Raw genomic sequence first — 23580 nt, 5'->3', positions numbered from 1 at the left:
AGATCCTATCTCAGTTGTGAGTGGATGAATTACAATAAAACGGCCCCCTTGGGCTGAGGAGTTATGAAAACGCTGCTTTTCCTCCAGCTGATGCAGGCCAGCGCCAGGGCTTAGGAAAATGTAGTAAAGTGGCTGGATTTCGATTTCAGGCCGAAGGAAGATCACGAAGACTTTTGGAAGTGGTAGAGGCAGTTGGGAGAAAGCTGCCAGGGGACTTGAAAAGTAATTCAGCTCTATGCAAAGCACTGGGGACAGATTTAGAAGAGCCTTCAAAGAACTTGAGTTGGGGCGGGGAGGAAATCGGCTAGATAAAATAAACTATAAGAGAAGAAGGCAAGAGGGAGGGGGAGAAGGAAAGCCCTTGGAGTATTGATCCCTGGGTTCCTCCTAACCCAGGACCGAGCAGGCACTCCCGGACTCGGAACTGGCGGAATATGCGCGCTTCATCCGGAAAGCACTGGGCCGGACGCGCGGCAGAGAGCTGGTGCCCTCGCTGGCGGAGATTTCCGCGTTGAGCCAACGGCAGGAGCTGCTGTGTACCGTGCACTGTCCGGGGGCTGGTGCCTGTGCTGTGGCCATCGACTCCCACACCACGGCGGGGGAGGTGAGGCCAGAGAAAGGCCCCATGACCTCCAACCCACCCTGCCAGCTTCTCACGCCTGTCTCTCCCGCTTCCTGGACCCTAGGTTTGCCCCGAGTCTAGATTATTTTGGTAAGGGAGGGAGTGGTGGTGACAGGACTAAGAGACCCCTTCCAATTGAATCAACCCCTCCCAGAATCCTGGCAAGACCCCTGAGTGGTCTAACTTTCCCCTCACCCTCCTCTTCTAGGTGGCTCGAGAGCTGGTGGGGCGGCTGGGCTTGGCGCGGAGCCGCAACGCATTCGCGCTGTACGAGCAGCGAGGGGCCCAGGAGCGAGCCCTGGCTGGGGGGACCCTCGTGGCCGACGTGCTCACCAGGTTTGAGAAGTAAATGTCCAGCCCCAGCCCTGCTTTCTATTAGCCCATCCACTTCTCAGCTGAGGTCAGTCTCTAAGCGGACATTATCCAGCGCTTGCCCCTGGCCCTGCGCTGTGGTGTTCGCTGGTTTACAGATGGACCTGCCCGCCGCAGGTTTGCAGTCCGACTGCAGCATCATCTCCGCTGTCGGCTCCACCCAGGCCCCGCCCCAAACATATGGCCCCGCCCCCACCCCAAGCTGCCCTCGCCGTAGGGGTCCGGCTTCTCCGTAGCGCTTCGTCCGATCCTCTTATGCAGCTTGGCGGCGGAGGAAGCTGGGTTGGAGGACTCGCCCGACTCCGGGTGGAGACTATGTCTGCGTCTTCACGGACCTCTGCACCCTGAGGGGCTGTCCCCAGACGGTCACGAACTGCCTTTCCTCTTTGAGCAGGTGAGGCTCTCCGGCGTTCACGCCTCCAAACAGACTCCCAAGCCTGAACCCCTGGTTTTCTGGGCCGTCTCATTTCATCACTATGGCAGCCCCTCGGGAGGCTTGACTGGAACCTAGACCTCCTCAGATTCCGCGAGGCGTTTTCGCGACGGTTCCGCCGCCGCTTGTGCACTGACGCCGGGTGCCTCCCCTGCAGGCTCACGCTCTGCTGCTGCGGGGCCGGCCGCCCCCACCCGACGACACGCTGCGCGCCCTGGCGGCGCTGCGCCTGCAGAGCCTGCACCGGGACTTCTCTCCGCGGGTGCCCCTGCCCCGCCTGGACCGCCTGCTCCCGCCCCCGGCCCCGCCGCGCGAAGACCCGCCCCGCCCGACCCCCAGGCCGCCCCCTTCCGCTGCCCTGCTGGCCGGGGCGCTCTGGACCCCGGGCCTGGCCAAGAGGCGGGCGGAGCGGGCCCGGCGCGGCGGGGCCGGCCGCACTGCGGGAAGCATTGCCCGCGAGGGAGGAGGCGGCGCCGGCACGGCAGCTGCCGTGCTGGGCGGCTGGAAGCGGCTACGGGGCATGGGCCGAGCTGAGGCCATGGCCACCTACCTGGCCCTGGCGGCGCAGTGTCCGGGGTTCGGCGCTGCTCGGTATGACGTTCTGGAGCTGAGCACGGTGAGGGGGAGAAGGGAGAAGGGGACTCTGGCGGCCCAAGCCCCACACCTTTGCCCCAGAGCCACAGGTCCCACGGAGGGTCACGTAATTCCCCACATCCAGAACAGCTACCCATCTCAAACCCCAGGAGTCACCAGCCCTTGGGCCCTCACATCCCCGGAGCCTTAGCCCCCTCCACACACGTGCTGTGAATCAGAGGGGGATCAGGAAACTCCTGCTCACAGACACCCATCTCCCCCTACCAAAAATAACGCTGGGCTCCTTCCACCCTGACTCTGCCCCTCTGTGTGCAGGAGCCTGGTGGGGGTGCTCCACAGAAGCTGTGCCTGGGCTTGGGAGCCAAGGCCATGTCCCTCTCCCGGCCAGGGGAGACAGAGCCCATCCACAGTGTCAGCTATGGCCATGTGGCCGCCTGCCAGCTAATGGGCCCCCACACCCTGGCCTTGAGGGTGGGAGAGAGCCAGCTTCTCCTGCAGAGCCCCCAGGTGAGTGAGAAGAGGAGTTGTGGGAGGAGGAGAGAAGGGAAGCGATGTCAGGAAGCATTTACAGAACACCAAACATGGGCCAGGTAGAGCTCTAAGCACTGGGGATCCAGCAGTGATCACAGACAAGCTGAAGGAGCTTACACTAGAGTGGAGTCAGACAATAAACAAGGAATCCCAGGCTACGAAGACAGTGAGAAATGCTACAGAGGAGTGATGTGACAGGAAGCCAGGGAAGGGTTCTCAAAAAGGGTGCCATTTAAGCTAGCCAGGGAAGACCTGGGGGAACAGCATTCCAGGTAGAAAGAATTGTAAGGTGGCCGGGTGCAGTGGCTCATGCCTGTAATCCCAGCACTTTGGGAGGCCGAGGGGGGCGGATCACGAGGTCAGGAGATCGAGCCCATCCTGACCAACATGGCAAAACCGCATCTCTACTAAAAATACAAAAATTAGCTGGGGGTGGTGGCACACACCTATAGTCCCAGCTACTCGGGAAGCTGAGGTAGGAGAATTGCTTGAACCCGGCAGGCGGAGGTTGCAGTGAGCCAAGGCACTTCAGCCTGGCAACAGAGCAAGACTCCGTCTCAACAACAACAACAACAACAAAAAATGTTAGAAGAGCAGAAAGAACCAAGTATAACTGGCGCACATAGAAGTGAAGGAGAGAGGCCGGCCGTGGTGGCTTACGCCTGTAATCCCAGCACTTTGGGAGGCCGAGACGGGTGGATCACGAGGTCAGGAGATCAAGACCATCTTGGCTAACACGGTGAAACCCCGTTTCTACTAAAATTACAAAAAATTAGCCGGTCGTGTTGGCGGGCGCCTGTAGTCCCAGCTACTCGGGAGGCTGAGGCAGGAGAATGGCATGAACCCGGGAGGCGGAGCTTGTAGTGAGCTGAGATCGCGCCACTGTACTCCAACCTGGGGGACACAGCGAGACTCTATCTCAAAAAAAAAAAAAGGAAATGAAGGAGAGAGAGGAGAGAGTGGTGACAAGGAAGGAAAGGTTGCAGGGCCAGAGCACATAGGACCCTGGTGGGGAAGCTGGAGCCCTAGAGCCTGGAGAAAGGATGAGAAAAAGAAGAGAACCTGGCAGCCCCTGTTGCACACTGACCTCTGCCGTCTCTTAGGTGGAAGAGATCATGCAGCTGGTGAATGCCTACTTGGCCAACCCCTCCCCCGAGAGGCCCTGCAGCAGCTCTTCTCCTCCATGCCAAGACCTGCCAGACACCTCCCCTCCCAGCCAGCGCCCGGGCCTGGACGAGCCCCAGGGACAGTCTGGCTGCTTGGGGCAGCTGCAGGACTGAGCCTGCCAAGAGGTCACAACTTCCCTCCTGCCTGCAGCCTGGGCCAGGACTGCTCTGAGATTTGAGGGAAACATGGACCCTTTTGGCCCTGCAGGGACAGGGCACATCCCACACCCAAGGGCTACAATGGGTGTGGGCAATTTTCTAGTTTGTTTCTTAATTTATTTGTAGAAGAGAAGCAAAAAAAAAAAAAGTTTCTTATTTACACAAACCCTTCCTGTGGGAGTGTTATTCAGTGGGACAAGTTGGAACCCCATAACGCAGAGCCCCGCCTCTGGGGACGCCCACACCCTGGGCTTTTACCAGGCTCTGGGGGAAGTCTGGACACCACAGGGCTTCACCCTCCCCCTCCTTGACCTTCCAGACTTAACCTCCTCCTGGCCAGTATGCTGCCACAGGCTTGTGGGTGGAGCAGGCCAACAGGCCTCATTGGAAGCTGGCAGTTACTCACCCTCCCTTCTCTACTGAGTGGCATACAGATGGCCTCCTGGAATCCCTGAGGCTGGAGGGCAGTGAGTCATCAGATCTGGCACTGCCCATTTCTTACTCGGTGTCCAGCTCTGGGCCCATCATTGGTGTGCCTAATGCTTTGGGCCTAGAATGGAGAGAAGCTTGGGGCAGATAACCAACCCACGAATTTCTCTGGCACAGAAAAGTAACTCAGGATGTGCTCAGCCCTACTCTTGAATTCTGTTTCTACTTATCAGGTTGGGTTGAACTGGATTGAGTTCCTGGAACTCTCATGGCCCTGGGCACTGGGAATCTGGAATCTTGGCTCTCCTGGCCTGCTCAGAATGTAGTGTGCCCTCCTTCGGTAGACCCCACCTCCTCTGCCCTGAGTGGAAGAGGTTGGGGCAACATTGACCCTCATTGGGACAAGGCATAGGCACTGAGGAGACAGCAAACCTCAGTGAAGCTCTGTAATCTTGAGACAAGGGCTGACTCTTTTAATACTAAACAGCCTAGTTTAAGGTGAGGGATGCCAGTGGAAACAGTGAACACACTAAGATTTGGACTAAGTGATAAGATGCTGGAGGAGGTGAAGGCCACCCTACTGTCAGATGCCTAGAAACTGGACCTCTTCACCACCCCCCGTATTCACAGATCAAGCCCTGGCTATACTGACAACCAAGCTTTATTACTTTATTAGAGCTGAACAAGCATATTAAGAGTTAGGGCATGGAAGGGAGGAAGCAGGACCAGCTCATGGGCTGGAGATGAACCAAGAAGGGTTGTCCATGAGGTGAAATTGGGTCAGAGGGAGCAGGCATGGTCGAGGCTGTGGTTCCCATCCAGAAGGAGAAGGAGTAGTGGGGAGGGAAATCACTGCTCCTGGGTGCCCCAGGAAATGTAGTCTGGCTCGGTGGCCGCATGGTACTCATCAATGAGCTCCTGAACAACCTCCCTAGACCTGTCCATCTCATCAAAGTTGTCCTTGAACATGTCCTCCTTACGGAATTGCTCGAGGAAGGCATCCCGCTTCCGCAGCTTGTCAAACTGCTGGCAGGAACTTTCAAAGAGCTGAAAGAGATGAAAATCTCCAAAATGCGAGCCAGGGGTTAGGAGTGAACTTGGGGAAGATGATGAAGGTGGCCAGTAGAACAGACTCTCCTAAGAAGAACAGAAACCTAGACTCACCGAGGAGATGCTGGTGTGGTTGGCCATCATGAGCCCGCTGACCCGGTGGGCCGAGGGCAGGTAGGGAGACTTCCTCGACAGGGCCACCTGGATGCTGGCGGGGCCCCACGGGATGAAGTTGGCCAACTTCCGTTCCCGGATCCTCTGCAGGCTCTTGTGGACCTGGGGTGGGCACAGGAGCAGTGGAGGTGGCCTCTCCTCTACCCCTGCGGGTCCGGGGCACGGGATGAAGGGGCCTCCCCTACCTGGGTGGGGTCCACCTCTCCCTGGATGATGTTGAGGATGGCGATGTAGCAGTGGTTGGTCTGGCGGTCTCGGCCTGTGGACACCATCACGTTCTTGGGCTGCAGCAGCCGCCTCATGACATCCAGGACCGTGGTCTTCCTCACACTGGCCACCTGATGGGACAGTGAGACAGGGACCCGGCCAGCGCTCAGGGCACAGTCCCCCTGTGGCTTCTCTTTGGCAGAAGCCAAAGGCAGAGGGAGGGTGGAGAGCAAGTCAGCAAGAAAGTCGCCCGCTCTGTGCCAGTCCCTGAGCGCAGTACCTTGGGGCCCTCAAAGGGCAGCTCCTGGGGGGCAGTGGGGAAGAGAGAAAGGCTGGGGCAGGGCCTGTTGGGCCCAGGGCTGGCCTGGCCTGGGACACTGAAGGCTGCTCTTACTGACTGGTCCGTAGTGAGCGGGGTGTAGCCGGTCATGAGGAAGTGGAGCCGTGGGGTGGGAATGAGCGAGGCGATGAGGCCGATGAGGTCATTGTTCATGTAGCCAGGGTAGCGCAGGGTGGTGGTGCTGGCCGACATGATGGTGGACACCTGGGGACACGCGTGCCATGTCATGGGGCTCGGCCTGGGTGGGACCTTCCTTCCCCAGATGACCCTCCAGCAAGGAGGGCTTCCAGTCCAAAGGAGTCCGGGAGTGGGGGCCCACCAGCTGGTTGATCTGGGAGAAGGACGGGTTCTGGATGTGCAGGCGGTCTGTGGCAATCCGGTTCAGGGCTGTGTTGTCCAGCACCACCTGGGGGGACAGAAGAGTGTCACAGCATCTTGAGGATAAAATGGGCATAGAAATAAGATATTGGCTTAGCCCCTGCTGAACTCCAAAGCCAGGAAGTAGGTTTGTTAGTTTAAAAAAAAAGTACTGAGGCCGGGCGCTGTGGCTCACATCTATAATCCCAGCACTTTGGGAGGCCGAGACGGGCGGATCACAAGGTCAGGAGATCGAGACCATCTTGGCTAACACGGTGAAACCCCGTCTCTACTAAAAATACAAAAAATTAGCCAGGTATGTTGGCAGGCGCCTGTAGTCCCAGCTAATTGGGAGGCTGAGGCAGGAGAATGGCGTGAACCCGGGAGGCGGAGTTTGCAGTGAGCCGAGATCATGCCACTACACTCCAGCCTGGGGGACAGAGCAAGACTCCGTCTCAAAAATAAAATAAAATAAAAAATAAAATAATAAAATAAAATAAATAAAATAAAAGTACTGCTGGGCATGGTGGCTCAGCCCTGTAATCCCAAGGCCAAGGTGGGAGGACCACTCGAGGCCAGGAGTTGGACACCAGCCTGAGCAACACAGCAAGATGCCATCTCTGTAAAAAATATAAATAAAAAAGTATAAATATATATATAATATATATACATATAAAAATATATATATAATATATACACATATAAAAATATATATAATATATACATATATAAATATATATTATATATATATAAATATAAATAAAAAATAGAAAAGTACTGTTTCTGGGGCACCATGAGATACTCTCGGACTACGCAGGGCAGTAAACAAACACGTGAGTACCCACATGTGCCATACACTGTGCCTGGCTCTGGGGAGACCACAGAGAGGAACAGGCACCGTCTTTCCCTTCATTAGGCTTACAGTCTCGTGGAGGGAGGCACACTAAATATAAAACAGAAAAGTATAGTTAACTCCCTGAAATACACATATAGGAATCTGATCTTGACTGAGTAGTCAGGAAGGGTTTTGCTAAGAAAGTTATCCTTGAGCTGAGAATACAAGCATGAGTGGACATTAAGTAGGCAAAGGTGGGATATGTGGTGGTGTGGGGAAGGTATATTCACTTTGTTGAGAGTTTTGCTGCCTAAAAGGATTCTAAGAAACTTAGAGGTCAGGACTTTATTTCCTAATTTGGCCCACAGGTATGGCTTTGTTGGTCTTCTGTTTTGTGTGTATAGGGGCTGAGGAAGGGTGGGGTGAATGAGACTCACTGGCCTGAGGAGACACACCAAAGTCCTCTACCCTTTTTTTTTTTTTTTAAACACAAGGTCTTGTTCTGTTGCCCAAGCTGGAGTGCAGTGGTGTGATCATGGCTCACTGCTGCCTCGACTTCCTGAGCTCAAGCAATCCCCCCACCTCAGCCTCCTGTGTAGCTAGGACTACAGGCACATGCCACCATGCCTGGCTAATTTTTTTTTATGTTATTTTTTGAGGCAGAGTCTCGCTCTGTCACCCACGCTGGAGTGCAATGGTGTGATCTTGACTCACCGCAATCTTTGCCTCCCGGGTTCAAGTGATTCTCCTGCCTCAGCCTCCAAGTAGCTGGGACTACAGGTACATGCTACCAGGACTGGCTAATTTTTTTTTTTTTTTTTTTTTTGAGACGGAGTCTCGCTCTGTCACCCAGGCTGGAGTGCAACGGTGTGATCTCAGCTCATTGCAACCTCCACTTCCCGGGTTCAAGCAACTCTCCTGCCTCAGCCTCCCGAGTAGCTGGGACTACAGGCATGCGCCACCATGCCCGGCTAATTTTGTTTTTTTAGTAGAGACGGGGTTTCTTCATGTTGGTCAGGGTGGTCTCGAACTCCCAACCATAGGTGATCCGCCCGTCTCAGCCTCCCAAAGTGCTGGGATTACAGGTGTGAACCGCCGCACCCAGCCCTAATTTTTGTATTTTCTGTGGAGATAGGGTTTCACGTGTTGCCCAGGCTAGTATTGAACTCCTGAGCTCAAGCAATCCATCTGCCTAGGCCTCCCAAAGTGCTAGAACTACAGGCATGAGCCACCACACCCAGCCCCTCAACTCTTTCTTTGCTCACCACACAGTCTGCGTTCTGCGTCAGTCTCTTGAGTGTCAGGAGTGAATTGTAGGGCTGAACCACCACGTCGCTCATCTCGTCCTGGTAGGGAAACACTGAGTAAGTCTGCACTAGCTTCTTGGGGTACCTGAGAGAAAAGAGGATGGCGGCATAGTGAACTGGAAGGACTCCTCCATCACTGCCCATATGTGCCATTTTGTACAAAAGGGGTGAGGGCAGAACTGAGTCTTCAGAGCCAAAAAGGATAAGCCTGAAAGCTTCAAATTCTGTAGATCCCCTCCCTTCCATAGGTAAACCCCCACCCCCCAAAATAGCTTCCAACATGGTCCTTGGGTGGGTCTGTCCCTATGACTCAAAAGGGGTAGTGGCAGACTTTCTAGCTCAAGAGAAAAAAGCAATGACATTACCCAGGGAACCAGGGTTAATGCCCTCTCCCCAAACACAGGCTTGCCTGTCATTCAGTCGCTCCAGGAGGTAGGAGCCCAGGCCAGAACCCGTACCCCCAGCGATGGAGTGACACAGCACGAAGCCCTGTGTGTATACAGGAATAAACAGACTCAGTTTCTCCTGCCACACTCTCACAACACAATTCTGATACCAGATGGGTGGGGTTTTACCACACACATCAGGTAAGCAGTCAATTCTACAGTAGATGCCAGCTGGGTATCCACTAATTCACTTCAATTCTGGACTACCTACAAACTGTCCCTGACTTAGGATGGTTTAATTTAAGATGTTTTGGATTTATGATGGGTTTATCAGGACATAATCCCATCTTAAATCAAGAAGCATCTGAATTACAATGGTTCAATTTACAATTTTTCAACTTCATGATGGGCTTATTGGGTTATAACCTGATGCATTTCTACTTATGGTATTTTCAATTTTTTTTTTTTTTTTGAGACGGAGTCTTGCTCTGTTACCCAGGCTGTAGTGCAATGGCCTAATCTTGGCTCACTGCAACCTCCACCTCCTAGGTTCAAGCCACTCTCCTGCCTCAGCCTCTCAAGTAGCTGGGACTACGGGCATGCACCACCATGCCTGGCTAATTTTTTTATTTTTAGTAGATACGGGGTTTCACCATGTTGACCAGGCTGGTCTTGAACTCCTGACCTCAAGTGATCTGCCCGCCTCAGCATGCCAAAGTGTTGGGATTACAGGCGTGAGCTACCGCACCTGGCCTCAAATTTGTTTTGGTTTTAGCGACAGGATCTCACTCAGTCCCCCAGACTGCAGTGCAGTGGTGTGATCATAGCTCACTGCAGCCTTGAATTCCTGGGCTCAAGGCATCTTCCTATCTCAGCCTCCAAGTAGCTAGGACTATAGGCATGCACCACCATGCCTGGATAATGTTTGTATATTTTGCAGAGATGGGGTTTCACCATGTTGCCCAGGCTGGTTTTGAACTCCTGGGCTCGGATGATCCACCTGCTTCGGCCTCCCAAAGTGCTGGGATTACAGGCATGAGCCACTGTGCCTAGTCGATATTTTCAATTTGTGATGTGTTTACATCCTGATAAACCCATTATAAGTTGAGGAGTTATCTGTACCTGAAGATAGCATCAGATCCCACAGAGTGAAGGCTCAGTCCCACAAGACTCTCCCACTTCCAATGCCAATATAAGCTTCAGGTTGTTTTATCTGTGCCTCTGACCAACCGGCTATAAATCGAGGTTCTCAGGACTGCTCCTTGGGTTCAACTAATTTGTTAGAGTAGCTCACAGAACTCAAGGAGACACTTACTTACGTTCATCCATTTGTTATAAAGGATATTTTAAAGGATACAAATAAACAGCCAGATGAAGAGATACCGAGGGGAAGCTCTGGAAGGGTCCGGCGCACAGGAGCTGCTGCCCTGTGGCGTTGGGTTTGCACCCTCCTGGCCTGTGGATGTGTTCTTGTTCACCTTCCTGGAAGCCCCCAAACTCAGTCCTTTTGGATTTTTATGGAGGCTTCATTACACAGGCATGACTGATTAAATCATTGGCAATTGGTGCTCTACTCAATCTTCATCCCCTCTCCCTTCCCCAGAGGTGAGGGGTGGGCCTGTAAATTCCAACCCTCAGAGCACCAGGTTTGTTCCCCTGGCAACCAGCCCCCCATCCAGTGGCTATCTGGGACTTTCCAAAAATCACCTCTTTAACATAAGCTCAGGTTTGGTTGAAAGGCACTTGTTCCTCAGTACAGTGGTTAGTAAAATTAACTAATTAAAAATAAAATGAAAGATTAAACTAAAAGAAAGGGGCTTGTTATAAATAACAGAAGACTGTCTTTCACCTTTATCACTCTGGAGCTGTTCTGGAGCTGTTTCAGAAACCAAGGACAAAAGGTCAAATATTTTAACAAAACATACTATTATTGCTCTAGTCCCTTAGGAAATTACATGGGTTATAAGAGCTGTAAGCCAGGAACATATCACACCCAGCATGGGGAGAGATGGAGAGGCAGTCTCCAAGGATCTGGGGGAGGGACTTCGGCTTAGTTCATTCCCCATTCCCAAAACGCCCATGTCTCAAAGCTTCCTCTTATGCATCCAGGCTGAGGCTCCTTGGGAAGGTTTGGAGCTGGAGAAGCAGCTGAATGACTCATGCTTAAGGGGCCGGTGCCATTCAGATTTATGACTTCCTTGAGAACAAAGATTATATCTTATTCACCTCAATATCCCACATCTGATGCTCCATAAACAGGTTTTGAATTGAATTGCTCCCCTCATATTACCTATCCAGGCCACCTCCTGACCCTTCCCCAGCACTCTTCAGCCTCCCTGCCCATTCCTTCCCCCACTCCATAACTTCACCTCTAAACTGTCACTTCCATCTGCTTCTCGGTCTATGATGTCAAAGATGTCTTCATGAATTTTCTCACCCTGTATAGAGACATGGAAAGGGAGGGTCAGGCCAAAGGTTCCAGAGAGCATCTTTTCTCAGCACAGCACCAAGAATTCTGTCTACCCTGGAATATTGTTGCCACCCTGAAGCAGAGCCTAGGCTGTAGCCCTCAACCCAGAAGTGCTACTATTGCAAATGATTTGCACAAAATTTGCATAAACCTCTCCCTGGCTGTCCCTCTTGTTCGGGGCATCCTTTTGTGTCTTATTTTCTGTCAGTCCGGCCAAATTCCTAGTAGCTTGAGCCTGCCTTGCCTCTGGATGGGAATATCAAAGGTCTCTGGAATGGTCGCCTGGACACCTGGGAGAATCCGCTGGCCCAGTTGTTGCCAGCTCCTCCTCCATGTTCCGACAGGTAGATGTTCTCTGGATTGTAGAGCTTGGCATAGGGGGAGTTGAGGATGGAGTGGATCACCCGGGGTTCCAGGTCCAGCAGCACCGCCCGGGGGATGTAGTGCTCATCGTCTGCCTGTCAAGGGGAGTCCAGGAGGGGGCCCAATCAGCTAGGGCGGCCCAAGTCCGAAGTCTTCCCAACTCTGGCTCCCTCCGGCCCTCCCTCCTCAAGCCAGCCGCCTGGCCCCTCTGCCCAGCGGGGTTCCCAGTACCAGGCCACTCCCTTCCCTTCCGCCCCTTTGGCCACTGCCGCCCCTGGCCAAGTCGCTGGGGGCACCTGGTAGAAAAAGACGTCCTTGCGGTCAGTGCCCTCGGTGGCGAACTCCTCCACGATGCCCTCGGGGCTGATACCATGCTCGGCGCACAGCTGTTTCCAGAACTCGAACCCAACTGGGGGAGGGGGGAGATGCCCGGGTCTGCTGGAGCCTTAAGGCCTGAGGAGCCCAGTTTTAGTCTCAGAGGCTGACACGATCAGAGGGTGGACCCAAGATGCCTGGGTCTGGTAGCTGCCCCAGCCCCGGGCTGGAGGCGCAGCTCTCGGTCTGGGTTATCCAGAGCAGCAGGGCAGGGGGTTCATGGAAGGGAAAGGGGGACTGGTGGAAGACAGGCACTTGGGTGGGACCCGAAGGGGCAGAACCAGAGACCGGCGGGGCCGGCGCTCGCTTGCTCACTCTGGTTGCCGCACTGGCCCAGCTGCAGGGTGATGATCTCCCGGGGCATCGCTCTTCAGACGTGGGCGCGCGCCAGCCCCGGCCTGGCGAGAGTCACGGCTGAGACGAATGCCTGGCAGCCAGGCGCGCAGGACGTGGGGAGCGCGCGCTCTCTTCGCCTCTTGACGCGGATGCTCGGTCTGCGCGTGTGCAGCGCAGGCCTCTCCTCGGCCGGTGGGCCGGGGAGCCCAACCTGGGCATCATTTTCTCCCTCAGCAGTCGCAGCCGGAATTCGGCACAGGCGCAGAGTCAGGCCACGCCCGCTCCTGCCCACCGCTCCGCGCCTGCGCAGTGAGACTCGTTGGGGGTGGCAGGGTCGGAACCTGGATGTGTTGGGGAGGGGAAGAGCGGGGGAGGGGAGGAAAGGGGAGAAGCGACCAGGTGGATGTGCTTGTCCAACGTGTGAGGAGTCCCCTACCTATATTGGTAGGTGAGGACTCTGTCAGCTTTGCTAGATCCAAAGGCTAGAAGCCAACTTTTCTTCGTTTAAATTTCTATTTTTTAATGGTGTTACAATACATACACATGTATGTTACCTTTTTATTTTTCAGAAGGGTCTCGCTCTGTCGCCCAGGCTGGAGTGCAGTGGCGCGATCATAGCTCACTGTAGCCTCGAACTTCTGGCTTAAGTGATCCTCCCACTTCAGTCTCCCGAGTAGCTGGGACTACAGGCGTGTGTTACCACGCCCAGCTAATTTTTAAATTTTAAAAATGTATTTTTATAGAGATGGGAATCTCACCGTGTTGCCCAAGATGGTCTTGAACTACCGGCCTCAATCAGTCCTCCTGCCTTGGCCTCCCAAAATGCTGGGATTACAGGCATGACCCACCACTCCTGGCCTAAATTTACCATTGTAACCATTTGTAAGTACTGCATACAGTTCTGTGGCATCAAGTACACTCACATTGTTCTGTAACTACCACCACCATTCTTTTCTAGAACTTTCTCATCTTCCCAAACTGAAACTCTATCATGATTAAACAGTAACTTCCCCTTGACTACTCTAGGCACCTGATATGAGTGGAATTATACAGTATTTGTCTTTTTGGGTCCAGCTTCTTTCACCTAACATAATATCTTCAAGATCCTTCCATTTTGTAGCATGTGTCAGAATTTCCTTCCTTTTTACAACTGAATAATATTCCATTGTATAGATGTATCACATTTTGCAAAACCATTCATCCCTCCATGGACATTTGGGTTGCTTCCACCTTTTGGCTATTGTGAATGTTGCTGCTTTGAATGTGAGTGTACAAATATCTGTTCGAGTCCCTGCTTTCAATTATTTTCGATATACACCCAGAGGTAGAATTGCTGGATCATATGGTCATTGTGTTTAATGTTCTGAGGAATCGCCATACGATTTTCCATGGTAGCTGCACCATTTTAAATTCCCACCAGCGATGCACAAGGGTTCAGTTAAATAAATTTTATAGGAGGCCATTGATTTGCACTGAGCTCCTGTGCTCGGCCCAACAGACCAAACCAAAATGGAGTCACTCATGCTAAAGTTCCATGTCACTAAGCAACACTAAGTTGTTTATCAAACCTTCAGAGGAATCAGGAGCGGGAAGGAAGAGCCAAAACCCCAAACAAGCCAGTGTTAGCCGGCATGATACGGAAGTCCTTTCTGCTTTAACCTTTACAAGAAAAGTAACTTTGAAAGGACCAATCTGCTTTTTTTCTTCTGTTTCTATTTTTCTCTACCCTTTTTTGTCCATAAAAACTAACCTGTGCTTGAGTCATCTGAACACTCATTCTGTTTATTTTATGGAATGAAATGTAGCCTGATTCTAGAATCACAAACACTGTAAATGCCACTTAAGATTTTTTTTTTTTTTTTGAGACAAAGTCTCACTCTGTTGCCCAGGTTGGAGTGCAGTGGCATGATCTCGGCTCACTACAACCTCTGCCTCTCTCAGGTTCAAGCGATTCTCCTGGCTCAGCCTCCCTAGTAGCTGAGATTACAGGTGTGCACCACCACAGCCAGCTAATTTTTTTTGTATTTTCAGTAGAGACAGGGGTTTCGTCATGTTACCCAGACTGGTCTCGAACCCCTGAGCTCAGGTAATCCACCTGCCTCATCCTCCCAAAGTGCTGGGATTACAGGCATGAGCCACCATGCTCAGCCAAGTTACAATCTTTTTTTTTTTTTTTTTAGATGGAGTTTCGCTCTTGTTGCCCAGGCTGGAGTGCAATGGCTCAATCTCAACTCACCGCAAGCTCCACCTCCCGGGTTCAAGCGATTCTCCCGCCTCAGCCTCCCAAGTAGCTAGGATTACAGGCATGCACCATCACGCCCAGCTAATTTTGTATTTTTAGTACAGACGGGGTTTCTCCAGGTTGGTCGACCTCATGTGATCCACCTGCCTTGGCCTCCCAAAGTGCTGTGGGATTACGGGCGTGAGCCACCGCGCCCAGCCTTTTTTTTTTTTTTTTTTTTTTTGGAGATGTAGTCGCACTCTGTAGCCCAGGCTGGAGTGCAATGGCTTGATCTCAGCTCACTGCAACCTCTGCCTCCCGGGTTCAAGCAATTCTTCTGCTTCAGCCTCCCAAGTACCTGGGATTATAGGCACGCTCCACCATAGCCTGCTAATTTTTGTATTTTTAGTAGAGACGGGGTTTCATCATGTTGGCCAGGCTGGTCTCAAACTCCTGACCTTGTGATCCCTTCCAAATGCTGGGATTACAGGCGTAAGCCACCGCACCCGGCCTCTGAGACTTTTTATGCAGCCTTGGAATCCTGGGCTCAAGCGATCCTTCCACCTCAGCCTCCTGAGTAGCTGGGACCACAGGCACATGCCACCATGCCAGCTAATTTTTTTTTTTTTGAGACAGAGTCTCTTTCTGTTGCCCAGGCTGGAGTGCAGTGGCATGATTTTGGCTCACTGCAACCTCCGCTTCCCGGGTTCAAGTGATTCTCTTGCCTTGGCCTCTCGAGTAGCTGGGATTACAGGCATGAGCCACCACGCCCGGCTAACTTTTGTATTTTTAGTAGAGACGGGGTTTCACCATGTTGGCCCGGCTGGTCTTGAACTCCTGACCTCAGGTGATCCACCCGCCTCGGCCTCCCAAAGTGCCAGGATTACAGGTGTGAGCCACCATGCCCGACCTTTACAGTGACTTTTCTACATTCCACCAGGCTGGCTGTTCCCTCAGGAATAATCTCCTGTGTCTCTGAATCATATATACCCAACTGTGACTAGAATAGTGAACTGTGAGTCCTGCATCAACCCAAACATGCTCTTTCACTCTGCATACTGCCCCTAAATTAGTCACTCTCAGAATCCATTTTAGTAAATGTTCCTCAGGAAGCTGATGATACTGATCTACGAACTGGAACAATTCCTCCACACTCTACTGTCTGGTTTCGATAATTACTTGGTTCCTTCACATTGACTACCTTCTTGGTAACCACAGGTCTCAGAGGTACTTTCTGTTGTCCCTGCATAATTTCCTCCTTTGTGGGTGACTCTGAGGCTAGTGGCCTGAGCTCAGCCAGACCCACATCTGTGCTTGGTCCAGCCTCAGTTCCTAACCCAGCACCCTCTTTTACTTTCATTTTAGCCATTATAGATAACAATAATCAGGGGACTGAATATTTCACATTTTTCTTATTAGTTTGCATTTCCTTATGCATTCAATGAACAAATTCCTGGGAGCTGGATCCATCTCTAAATTCCACTGGTAAGTTTTACCTTTAGTAACTGATCTCAACAGAGTTGTGGCTTCACACCGTGGTGACCACGTGGTCACCCAGGAATTGATGACCTCTTCCTCCACCCTTTTATCCTTTTTCTTCCCAAACCACATGTTTATGTGAGTCAGGGCCATTCCTGCAAATCCCACTTCACTGACACCAATTGTTTAGAGAAAACTCTCTAACCATTTCCTCTACTCTCATGCCACAGCAATCATCCACACAGAAAATTTCTGTGGGCTTTTGTTCCCTACCCAGCAGTGGACACCAGCTGGGTGTCCTTTAATTCAGTTCCAACACCATCTACCCAGAGATAGTGTCAGACCTCATAGGTTGAGGGCTTAGTCTGCAAGACTGCCTCCCTGCCCCTTACCAGTCCCAAGTCTGGGCCTCCAGAACTTCTGACCAGCAGGCTTCAAGTTGGGGTTCTCATGACCCCCTCTTTGGGTCCAATTGATTTGTGGGAGCAGCTCACAGAACTCGGGGAAACACTGACAATTACTGGTTTATCAGAAACCATATTGCAGGCCTAGTGTTGTGGCTCATGCCTATAATCCCAGCACTTTGGGAGGCCAAGGCAAGTGCATCGCTTGAGGTCAGGACTTCGAGACCAGCCTGGCCAACATGGTGAAACCGTCTCTACTAAAAAAAAAAAAAAAAAAAATTAGCCAGGCGTGGTTGGTGGGTGCCTGTAATCCCAGCTACAAGGGAGGCTAAGGCAATGAGAATCGCTTGAACCCTGGAGGTGGAGGTTGCAGTGGGCCGAGATGGCGCCACTGCACTCCAGCCTGGGTGAAAGAGCAAGATTCCATCTGAAAAAAAAAAAAAAAAAAAAGCCAGCATATTGCAAAGGATACAGATGAAGAGACACGGAGGGTAAAGTATGAGGGTAGGGGTGTGGAGCTTCCATGCCCTCTCTGGGTGCTCCACTCTCCAGGAACCTCCAGGTGTTCAGGCATCTGGAAGCTCACTGAACCCTGTCTTCTTGGGTTTTCATGGAAGCTTTATGGGAGGGTCTTAAGGCCCACGGTCAGAAAAGCCTAGGAAGGTTAGAGTGAAAGGAGGGCAGAAGAAGGTCAGATACTGCCCCTGAGGTCTAACACACCCAATATTATAACAAAACACTAACAAGGACTATGAGAGTCATGAGCCAGGAGCTGTGGAAAACCAATATGTATCATAACACCATACCATCTTAAAAAAAAAAAAAATAGAGACAGGAGTCTGGCTGTGTTGCCCAGGCTCATCTCGGACTCCTGGGCTCCCTGGGCACAGTGGAACAGCCTGTAATCCCAGCACTTTGGGAGGCCGAGGCGGGAGAAACATTTGAGGCCAGGAGTTTGAGACCAGCCTGGGCAGTATAGTGAGGCCTCATCTCTGCAAAAAAAAATTTTTTTAATTAGCCAAGTGTGGTGGTGGTGGTACCTGTAGCCCCACCCAGCTCCTTGGGAGGCAGAGGTTGCAGTGAGCAGAGATCCCGCTGCCACTGCACTCCAGCCTGGGCAAGAGCAAGACGCCTTGTCTCAAAAAAACAAAAACAAAAACTCCTGGGGTCAAGCGATCCTCCCTCCTCCGCCGCCCAAAGTGCTGGGGTTACAGGCGTGAGTCCCTGCGCCCGGTCCATACCATCTTTTCCTTTATGTTTTGCACGTTTTATACTTTGTTAGAGAAAACATCCCCTATCCCAGTGTCATACAGCTACCTTTCCGTTTTCTTCCCGAAGCTCTGTAAGAGCGTCGCTTGCTCCCTGTAGGTCTCTAGTTCATCTGGAATTTATTTGGAGGCCTGCAGTCAGATAGGATCTACTTTATCTTTTCCATATGGATGGCCAATTGTCTCCAAACCAATTACTGAAGAGGCGGTGCAGCCTCCCCCACCCCCTGGGGCGTTCCAAGTCTTCGCTGGGAAGACCGCTCAGTCTGTCTGTCCGTCTGTCCCTGCCTGGCGGGCTTTCTCTGGGAACCGCTGCAGACGCGCTGGCGAAAGCACCACCGCCAAAAGTCATGCTCAGACGAGAGATTTTGTTTCCTTCTCTCTCTCTCTCTCTTTTTTTTTTAAAGAACTCGGCCGCTTTCCAGTCCCCAGAATCCTCTGGGCTTCTTGAGAAGTCTGGCTCGCCCCACGCCCGCCCTCTACCCGGCCTTGGCTCAGTTTCCCTCCCCGCACCCCGCAGAGCCTCCTAGCTTCCTCCAGCTCCGGCCAGGAGGAGCTCCAGCGTCCCCCAGGAGGACCCAGTAGTCTCGCCCTCTCAGGGAAGGGTTCATTGCTCCCTCTGAAGTTGAAGGGTGGGATCGGAGCTCCTTCGTTAGCCTTGAGGCTCCCTTCCCCCAACAGAACCGCTCCTTAGGGGCTGGCTGTTTTCAGAAGCTTTGCCAGGACTGTCTCCCAGTCGGCCCAGGTGAAGCACATGGCTTCAAGAGATGAGAATAAACTGGCCCCCGGCCACGTGAGTCTGGTAGAGCTTTTACATAGTAAGCTAAAGCCAGGCGCGGTGGCGCCATCTGTAGTCCCAGGTACTTGGGAGGCCCAGGAGAGAGGATTGGTTGAGCAGAGGAGTTTGAGCCCAGTCTGGGCAACATAGCGAGACCCCCATCTCTAAAAATAATAATAATAATAATTAGCAGGGTGTGGTGGCTTACGCCTGTAATCCCAGCACTTTGGGAGGCCGAGGCGGGCGGATCACTTGAGGTCGGGAGTTCGAGACCAGCCTGGCTAAAATGGTGAAACCCTGTCTCTACTAAAAATACAAAAATGAGCCGGGTGGTGGCACATGCCTGTAGTTACAGCTATTTGGGAGGCTGAGTCAGGAGAATCGCTTGAACCTGGGAGGCAGAGGTTATAGTGAGCCGAGATCTCGCCACTGCACTCCAACCTGAGCGACAGAGTAAGACTCTGTCTCAAAAAAATAAAATAGGCCAGGCGCGGTGGCTCACGCCTGTTATCCCAGCACTTTCGGAGGCCAAGCTGGATGGATCATCTGAGGTCAGGAGTTCGAGACCAGCCTGGCCAATGTTATGAAACCCCATCTCTACTAAAAATACAAAAATTAGCTGGACATGGTGATGGTCGCCTGTAATCCCAGCTACTTGGGAGGATGAGACAGGAGAATCGCTTGAACCCGGGAGGCAAAGGTTGCAGTGAGCCAAGACCGTGCCATTGCAGTCCAGCCTGGGCAACAAGAGCGAAACTCCGTCTCAAAAAATAAATTAATTAAATTAAATAAAGCAATAATAACAATGATAATTAGTTCATAAACACTCGGGAAACCGGGGAATTAAGTTTCTCCTTTTCTTGTGATTCGTAACAGTGCCTTACTCAAACATATAGTCTCCCAGAAGTTGAAGGATGAGTTTAAGTCTCCCAAAAGTTGGAAAACTTTCTTCAAATCCCAGGCTGTAGGCGAGCAGGTTAGAAAATGTGAATTTGGCCAGGTGCGGTGGCTCATGCACTTTGGGAGGCCGAGGCCCGTGGATCACCTGAGTTGGGAGTTCGAGACCAGCCTGACCAACATGGAGAAATCCTGTCTCTACTAAAAATACAAAAAATTAGCTGGGCATGGTGGCACATGCCTGTAATCCCAGCTACTCGGGAGGCTGAGGAAGGAGAATCACTTGAACCTGGGAGGTGGAGGTTGCGGTGAGCTGAGATCGTGCCATTGCGCTCTAGCCTGGGCAACAAGAGTGAAACTCCGTCTCAAATTAAAAAAAAAGAAAACGTGACTCTGAGTTGGAGGAGTTGCACGGCACAGTTCCTCTCAGAAGCCATCTCTAACACACAGGAGGCTCCTCTCTTCCTGGTCTTGTAGAAATGGGTTGGAAATTGAAATGCACTCGCAGAACTGACCGTAGCTCTCCCAGTCATTAGCAGGGTATGCTTTCCAATCAATATGGGTTAAATGAGATGATGCATGGGCACCTAGCACAGTGACTGACTCATAGTAAGCACTTAACAAATATTAGCCACTGTTATTATTATCACTAGATGCAATCGGAACTGAAGTATATAGCTTGGCTGCTGCTGCAGATGAAAGATTTTTTTTTTTTTTTTTTTTGAGACAAGGTCTTGCTCTGTCACCCAGGGCGGAGTGCACTGGCACAATCATGGCTCACTGCAGCCTTGACCTCCTGGGTCCTGGGCTCAATTGATCCTCCCACCTCAACCTCCTGAGAAGCTGGGACTACAGACACATACCACCATATTGGCTAATTTTTGTTTGTTTCTTTGTTTTTGAGACAGAGTCTCACTCTGTCGCCCAGGCTGGAGTGCGGTGGCACGATCTCGGCTCACTGCAACGCCCCCGTCTCAGGTTCAAGCAATTTTCCCACCTCAGCCTCTCAAGTAGCTGGGATTACAGGTGGCAGCCACCATGCCCGGCTAATTTTGTATTTTTAGTAGAGACGAAGTTTCATCATGCTGGCCAGGCTGGTCTCGAACTCCTGACCTCAGGTGATCCTCCTGCCTTGGCCTCCCAAAGTGCTGGGATTACAGGCATGAGCCACCTCACCCGGCTTTTTTTTTTTTTTTTGTAGAGACGGGAGTTGCCCAGGCTGGTCTTGAACACCCAAGTGCTTATGATCCCACAGATTCAGTTTAAGATAGAACTTTCATGAGGTTGAGCAGAAAGCCCAGGGTCATGGTCCTTCTCATAGGTTTCACATCCAGGGCCTCAAGGTCATGTACCCGTGGCTTGATTGTTGAAGGTTGACTTTAATTGGCTTGGCTGCAAGTTCTCTGGTCCTGGTTGTGATAATGCAGTGGGATGTGCTGTTCCTTAGTCTGAGGCCTTGGTTGGCCTCTGATAATAAACGTAGCATTTGTAAACTAACAAGTTTGTTAAATGTCCAGAGCCTTTCTTGGACATCCCAGGTGGAATAAAACATGTTTTGGGATGCACTTTCATTTCTGACCTTTCCTGAATGCCCAGCCTGTGGTATGTCAGGAGCACAGGTATCTTGTCAAGGTGAGGAGGTAGAGGTGTGAGGTGGCCGAATGAGGCTGTGGCAGGGACTGGGAAGAAGAGCAGCTAATTAGAGCTGCTTCTAGTCATAAGACTGGAATCTTATGACCCCGGGGAGTTTAACTTTTGAAATAAAGAAAAGGGGGCCGGGCGCAATGGCTCACGTCTGTAATCCCAGCACTTTGGGAGGCCAAGGCGGGCAGATTGCCTGAGGTCAGGAGTTCGAGACCAGTCTGGCCAACATGGTGAAACCCCGTCTCTACTAAAAATACAAAAAAAAAAAAAAAAAAAAAAAAATTAGCCAGACATGGTGGCATGCGCCTGTAATCCCAGCTACTCAGGAGGCTGAGGCAGGGGAATTGCTTGAACCAGGGAGGTGGAGGTTGCAGTGAGCCGAGATTGTGCCACTACACTCCAGCCTGGGCACAGAGCAAGACTCCGTCTCAAAAACAGAACAAAATAAAAAAGAAAAGGAAAAATTAAAACAATGAAGGCAAAGAGCCGACCCTCTTTATGTGAAGGGAGTTGTACTAAATTCATATTTTACATATTTTAGTTGTGAAATAGAACAAAATGGGCTGTTTCTGTAGTTGTGTTTTTTTTTTTTTTTTTTGGAGACGGAGTCTCGCTCTGTCGCCCCAGGCTAGAGTGCAGTGGCGCGATCTCGGCTCACTGCAAGCTCCGCCTCCCAGGTTCACACCATTCTCCTGCCTCAGCCTCCGGAGTAGCTGTGAGTACAGCCGCTGCCACCGCGCCTGGCTAATTTTTTGTATTTTTAGTAGAGACGGGGTTTCACCATGGTAGCCAGGATGGTGTCGATCTCCTGACCTTGTGATCCGCCTGTCTCGGCCTCCCAAAGTGCTGGGATTACAGGCGTGAGCCACCGCGCCCGGCCCTATTTCTGTATTGTTTTCTCAAGGAATAGGAAAAAGAAAATAAGCCTAAAAGTAATCCTGTTTGTAGATCATTTGATTATTCTTTTTTTATTATGCATCTATACTAGGCTGGAACACTGGTATTTTTTTCTTGATAGTTTTTTTTTTTTTTTTTGAGACGGAGTCTTTATCGCTCAGGCTGGAGTGCAGTGGCGCGATATCGGCTCACTGCAAACTCCGCCCCCCGGGTTCACGCCATTCTCCTGCCTCAGCCTCCCAAGTAGCTGGAACTACAGGCGCCCGCCACCACGCCCGGCTAATTTTTTGTATTTTTAGTAGAGACGGGGTTTCACCGTGTTAGCCAGGATGGTCTCGATCTCCTGACCTTGTGATCCGCCCGCCTCAGCCTTCCAAAGTGCTGGGATTACAGGTGTGAGCCACCACGCCCGGCCCCTTTTCTTTATAGATTTATTTGCCATATTTTTTTTTTCTTTCCAACTCTTATTCTAGGTTCAGTGGGTACATGTGCAAGTTTGCACACTGTTTTGTTTTGAGATGGAGTTTCGCTCTTGTTGCCCAGGCTGGAGTGCAATGGCACGATCTCGGTTCACTGCAACCTCCGCCTCCCGGGTTCAAGCGATTCTTCTGCCTCAGCCTCCCGAGTAGCTGAGACTACGGGAATGCGCCACCACGCCCGGTTAATTTTGTATTTCTAGTAGAGACAGGGTTTCTCTATGTTGGCCATGCTGGTCTCAAACTCCTGACCTCAGGTAATCCACCTGCCTCGGCCTCCCAAAGTGTTGGGATTACAGGTGTGAGCCACCATGTCTAGCCTTGCACACTATTTTAAGCTCAGAAAATAGAGATAGCAAACCAAAGTCATATGGTTTTGTGAAGGAGATAGACATAGCAAAAAGTTAGCACCGAGTGTAGAATACAGAACTCTTCGTCTTCGTCTTCCTCTTCCACCTTTTTCTGGGCAACTTTAGCAGGACTCTTTGCGCCATCAGACTTTCCTTTCAACTTATAGACAGCAACATCCTTCTCATACTTTTCCTTCAGCTTTGCTGCCTGAGTGATATAAGGCTGCTTTTCACTGTCATTTAAGTTCTTCCACATCTCACCCAGCTTTTTTGCCACGTCTCTAATAGAGATGCCGGGGTTTGTGGATTTGATCTTGGGGCGGAATTCTGAACAAACAGGAAGAATCCAGACGGTGGCCTTTTGCGGGCATTAGGTTCCTTCTTCTTCTTGCCTCCCTTAGCTGGTCCATAATCCGTAATTTCCTGATCATAGTGCACTTTATCCGCCTTTCCCAGTTCGTTGAATTTAGATTTCTCTTTCTCGGACATTGTCTTCCACCTCTCAGAGCACTTTTTGGAAAATTCTGCAAAATTGATGGGGACTTTTGGGTTTTTCTTCTTATGTTCTTCTCTGCACGTCTGCACAAAGAAGGCATAAGCAGACATCTTGCCCTTTGGTTTCTTGGGGTCACCTTTAGCCATCCTGACTGTATTGTTCGC

The 23580-nt window shown here is 51.5% G+C and overlaps 2 protein-coding genes and 1 pseudogene across 14 annotated transcripts in view; 1 reads left to right on the top strand and 2 right to left on the bottom strand.

The window, feature by feature from the left end:
* The window catches only part of PLEKHH3 (pleckstrin homology, MyTH4 and FERM domain containing H3), a 10098-nt gene extending 5067 nt beyond the window's left edge, over positions 1 to 5031 (top strand). The window contains exons 8-14 of one of the 10 annotated variants that reach the window (XM_054546442.2): positions 397 to 604; positions 831 to 967; positions 1256 to 1388; positions 1585 to 2043; positions 2337 to 2528; positions 3054 to 3259; positions 3656 to 5031. In XM_054546442.2, coding sequence (XP_054402417.2) covers positions 397 to 604; positions 831 to 967; positions 1256 to 1388; positions 1585 to 2043; positions 2337 to 2528; positions 3054 to 3259; positions 3656 to 3680 — 1360 coding nt within the window. In that variant the 3' untranslated portion in view covers positions 3681 to 5031. Of the gene's footprint in view, positions 1 to 396; positions 605 to 830; positions 968 to 1255; positions 1389 to 1584; positions 2044 to 2336; positions 3260 to 3655 lie in introns of those variants that run through there. The other 9 variants (XM_063718212.1, XM_054546439.2, XR_008519578.2 and 6 more) reach the window with 9 other exon arrangements.
* Positions 4950 to 12811, bottom strand: TUBG2 (tubulin gamma 2). 4 transcript variants are annotated; one of them, XM_024234604.3, is made up of 12 exons: positions 12486 to 12791; positions 12092 to 12204; positions 11723 to 11890; positions 11332 to 11400; positions 10812 to 10838; positions 8986 to 9065; positions 8535 to 8661; positions 6397 to 6483; positions 6132 to 6281; positions 5716 to 5868; positions 5471 to 5632; positions 4950 to 5353 (listed from the first exon to the last, which is right to left on the bottom strand). In XM_024234604.3, the coding sequence occupies exons 1-12, from the start codon at positions 12532 to 12534 to the stop codon at positions 5156 to 5158; spliced, it is 1383 nt and encodes a 460-aa protein (XP_024090372.1). In that variant the 5' UTR covers positions 12535 to 12791; the 3' UTR covers positions 4950 to 5155. The 4 variants fall into 4 exon arrangements, with proteins under 4 accessions (XP_024090372.1, XP_024090371.1, XP_002827551.1 ...); XM_024234603.3 differs by lacking the exon at positions 8986 to 9065 and adding an exon at positions 7280 to 7377 and having other exon boundaries at positions 12486 to 12770; XM_002827505.4 differs by lacking the exon at positions 10812 to 10838 and having other exon boundaries at positions 12486 to 12811.
* On the bottom strand, positions 12541 to 23580 carry LOC100452801 (high mobility group protein B3-like; annotated as a pseudogene).

The sequence above is a fragment of the Pongo abelii genome, chromosome 19 (genome assembly GCF_028885655.2).
Source record: "Pongo abelii isolate AG06213 chromosome 19, NHGRI_mPonAbe1-v2.0_pri, whole genome shotgun sequence".
NCBI lineage: Eukaryota > Metazoa > Chordata > Mammalia > Primates > Hominidae > Pongo > Pongo abelii.
Note: the sequence above shows the minus strand (reverse complement) of the source record. Positions and strands in the feature narration are given on the sequence as shown.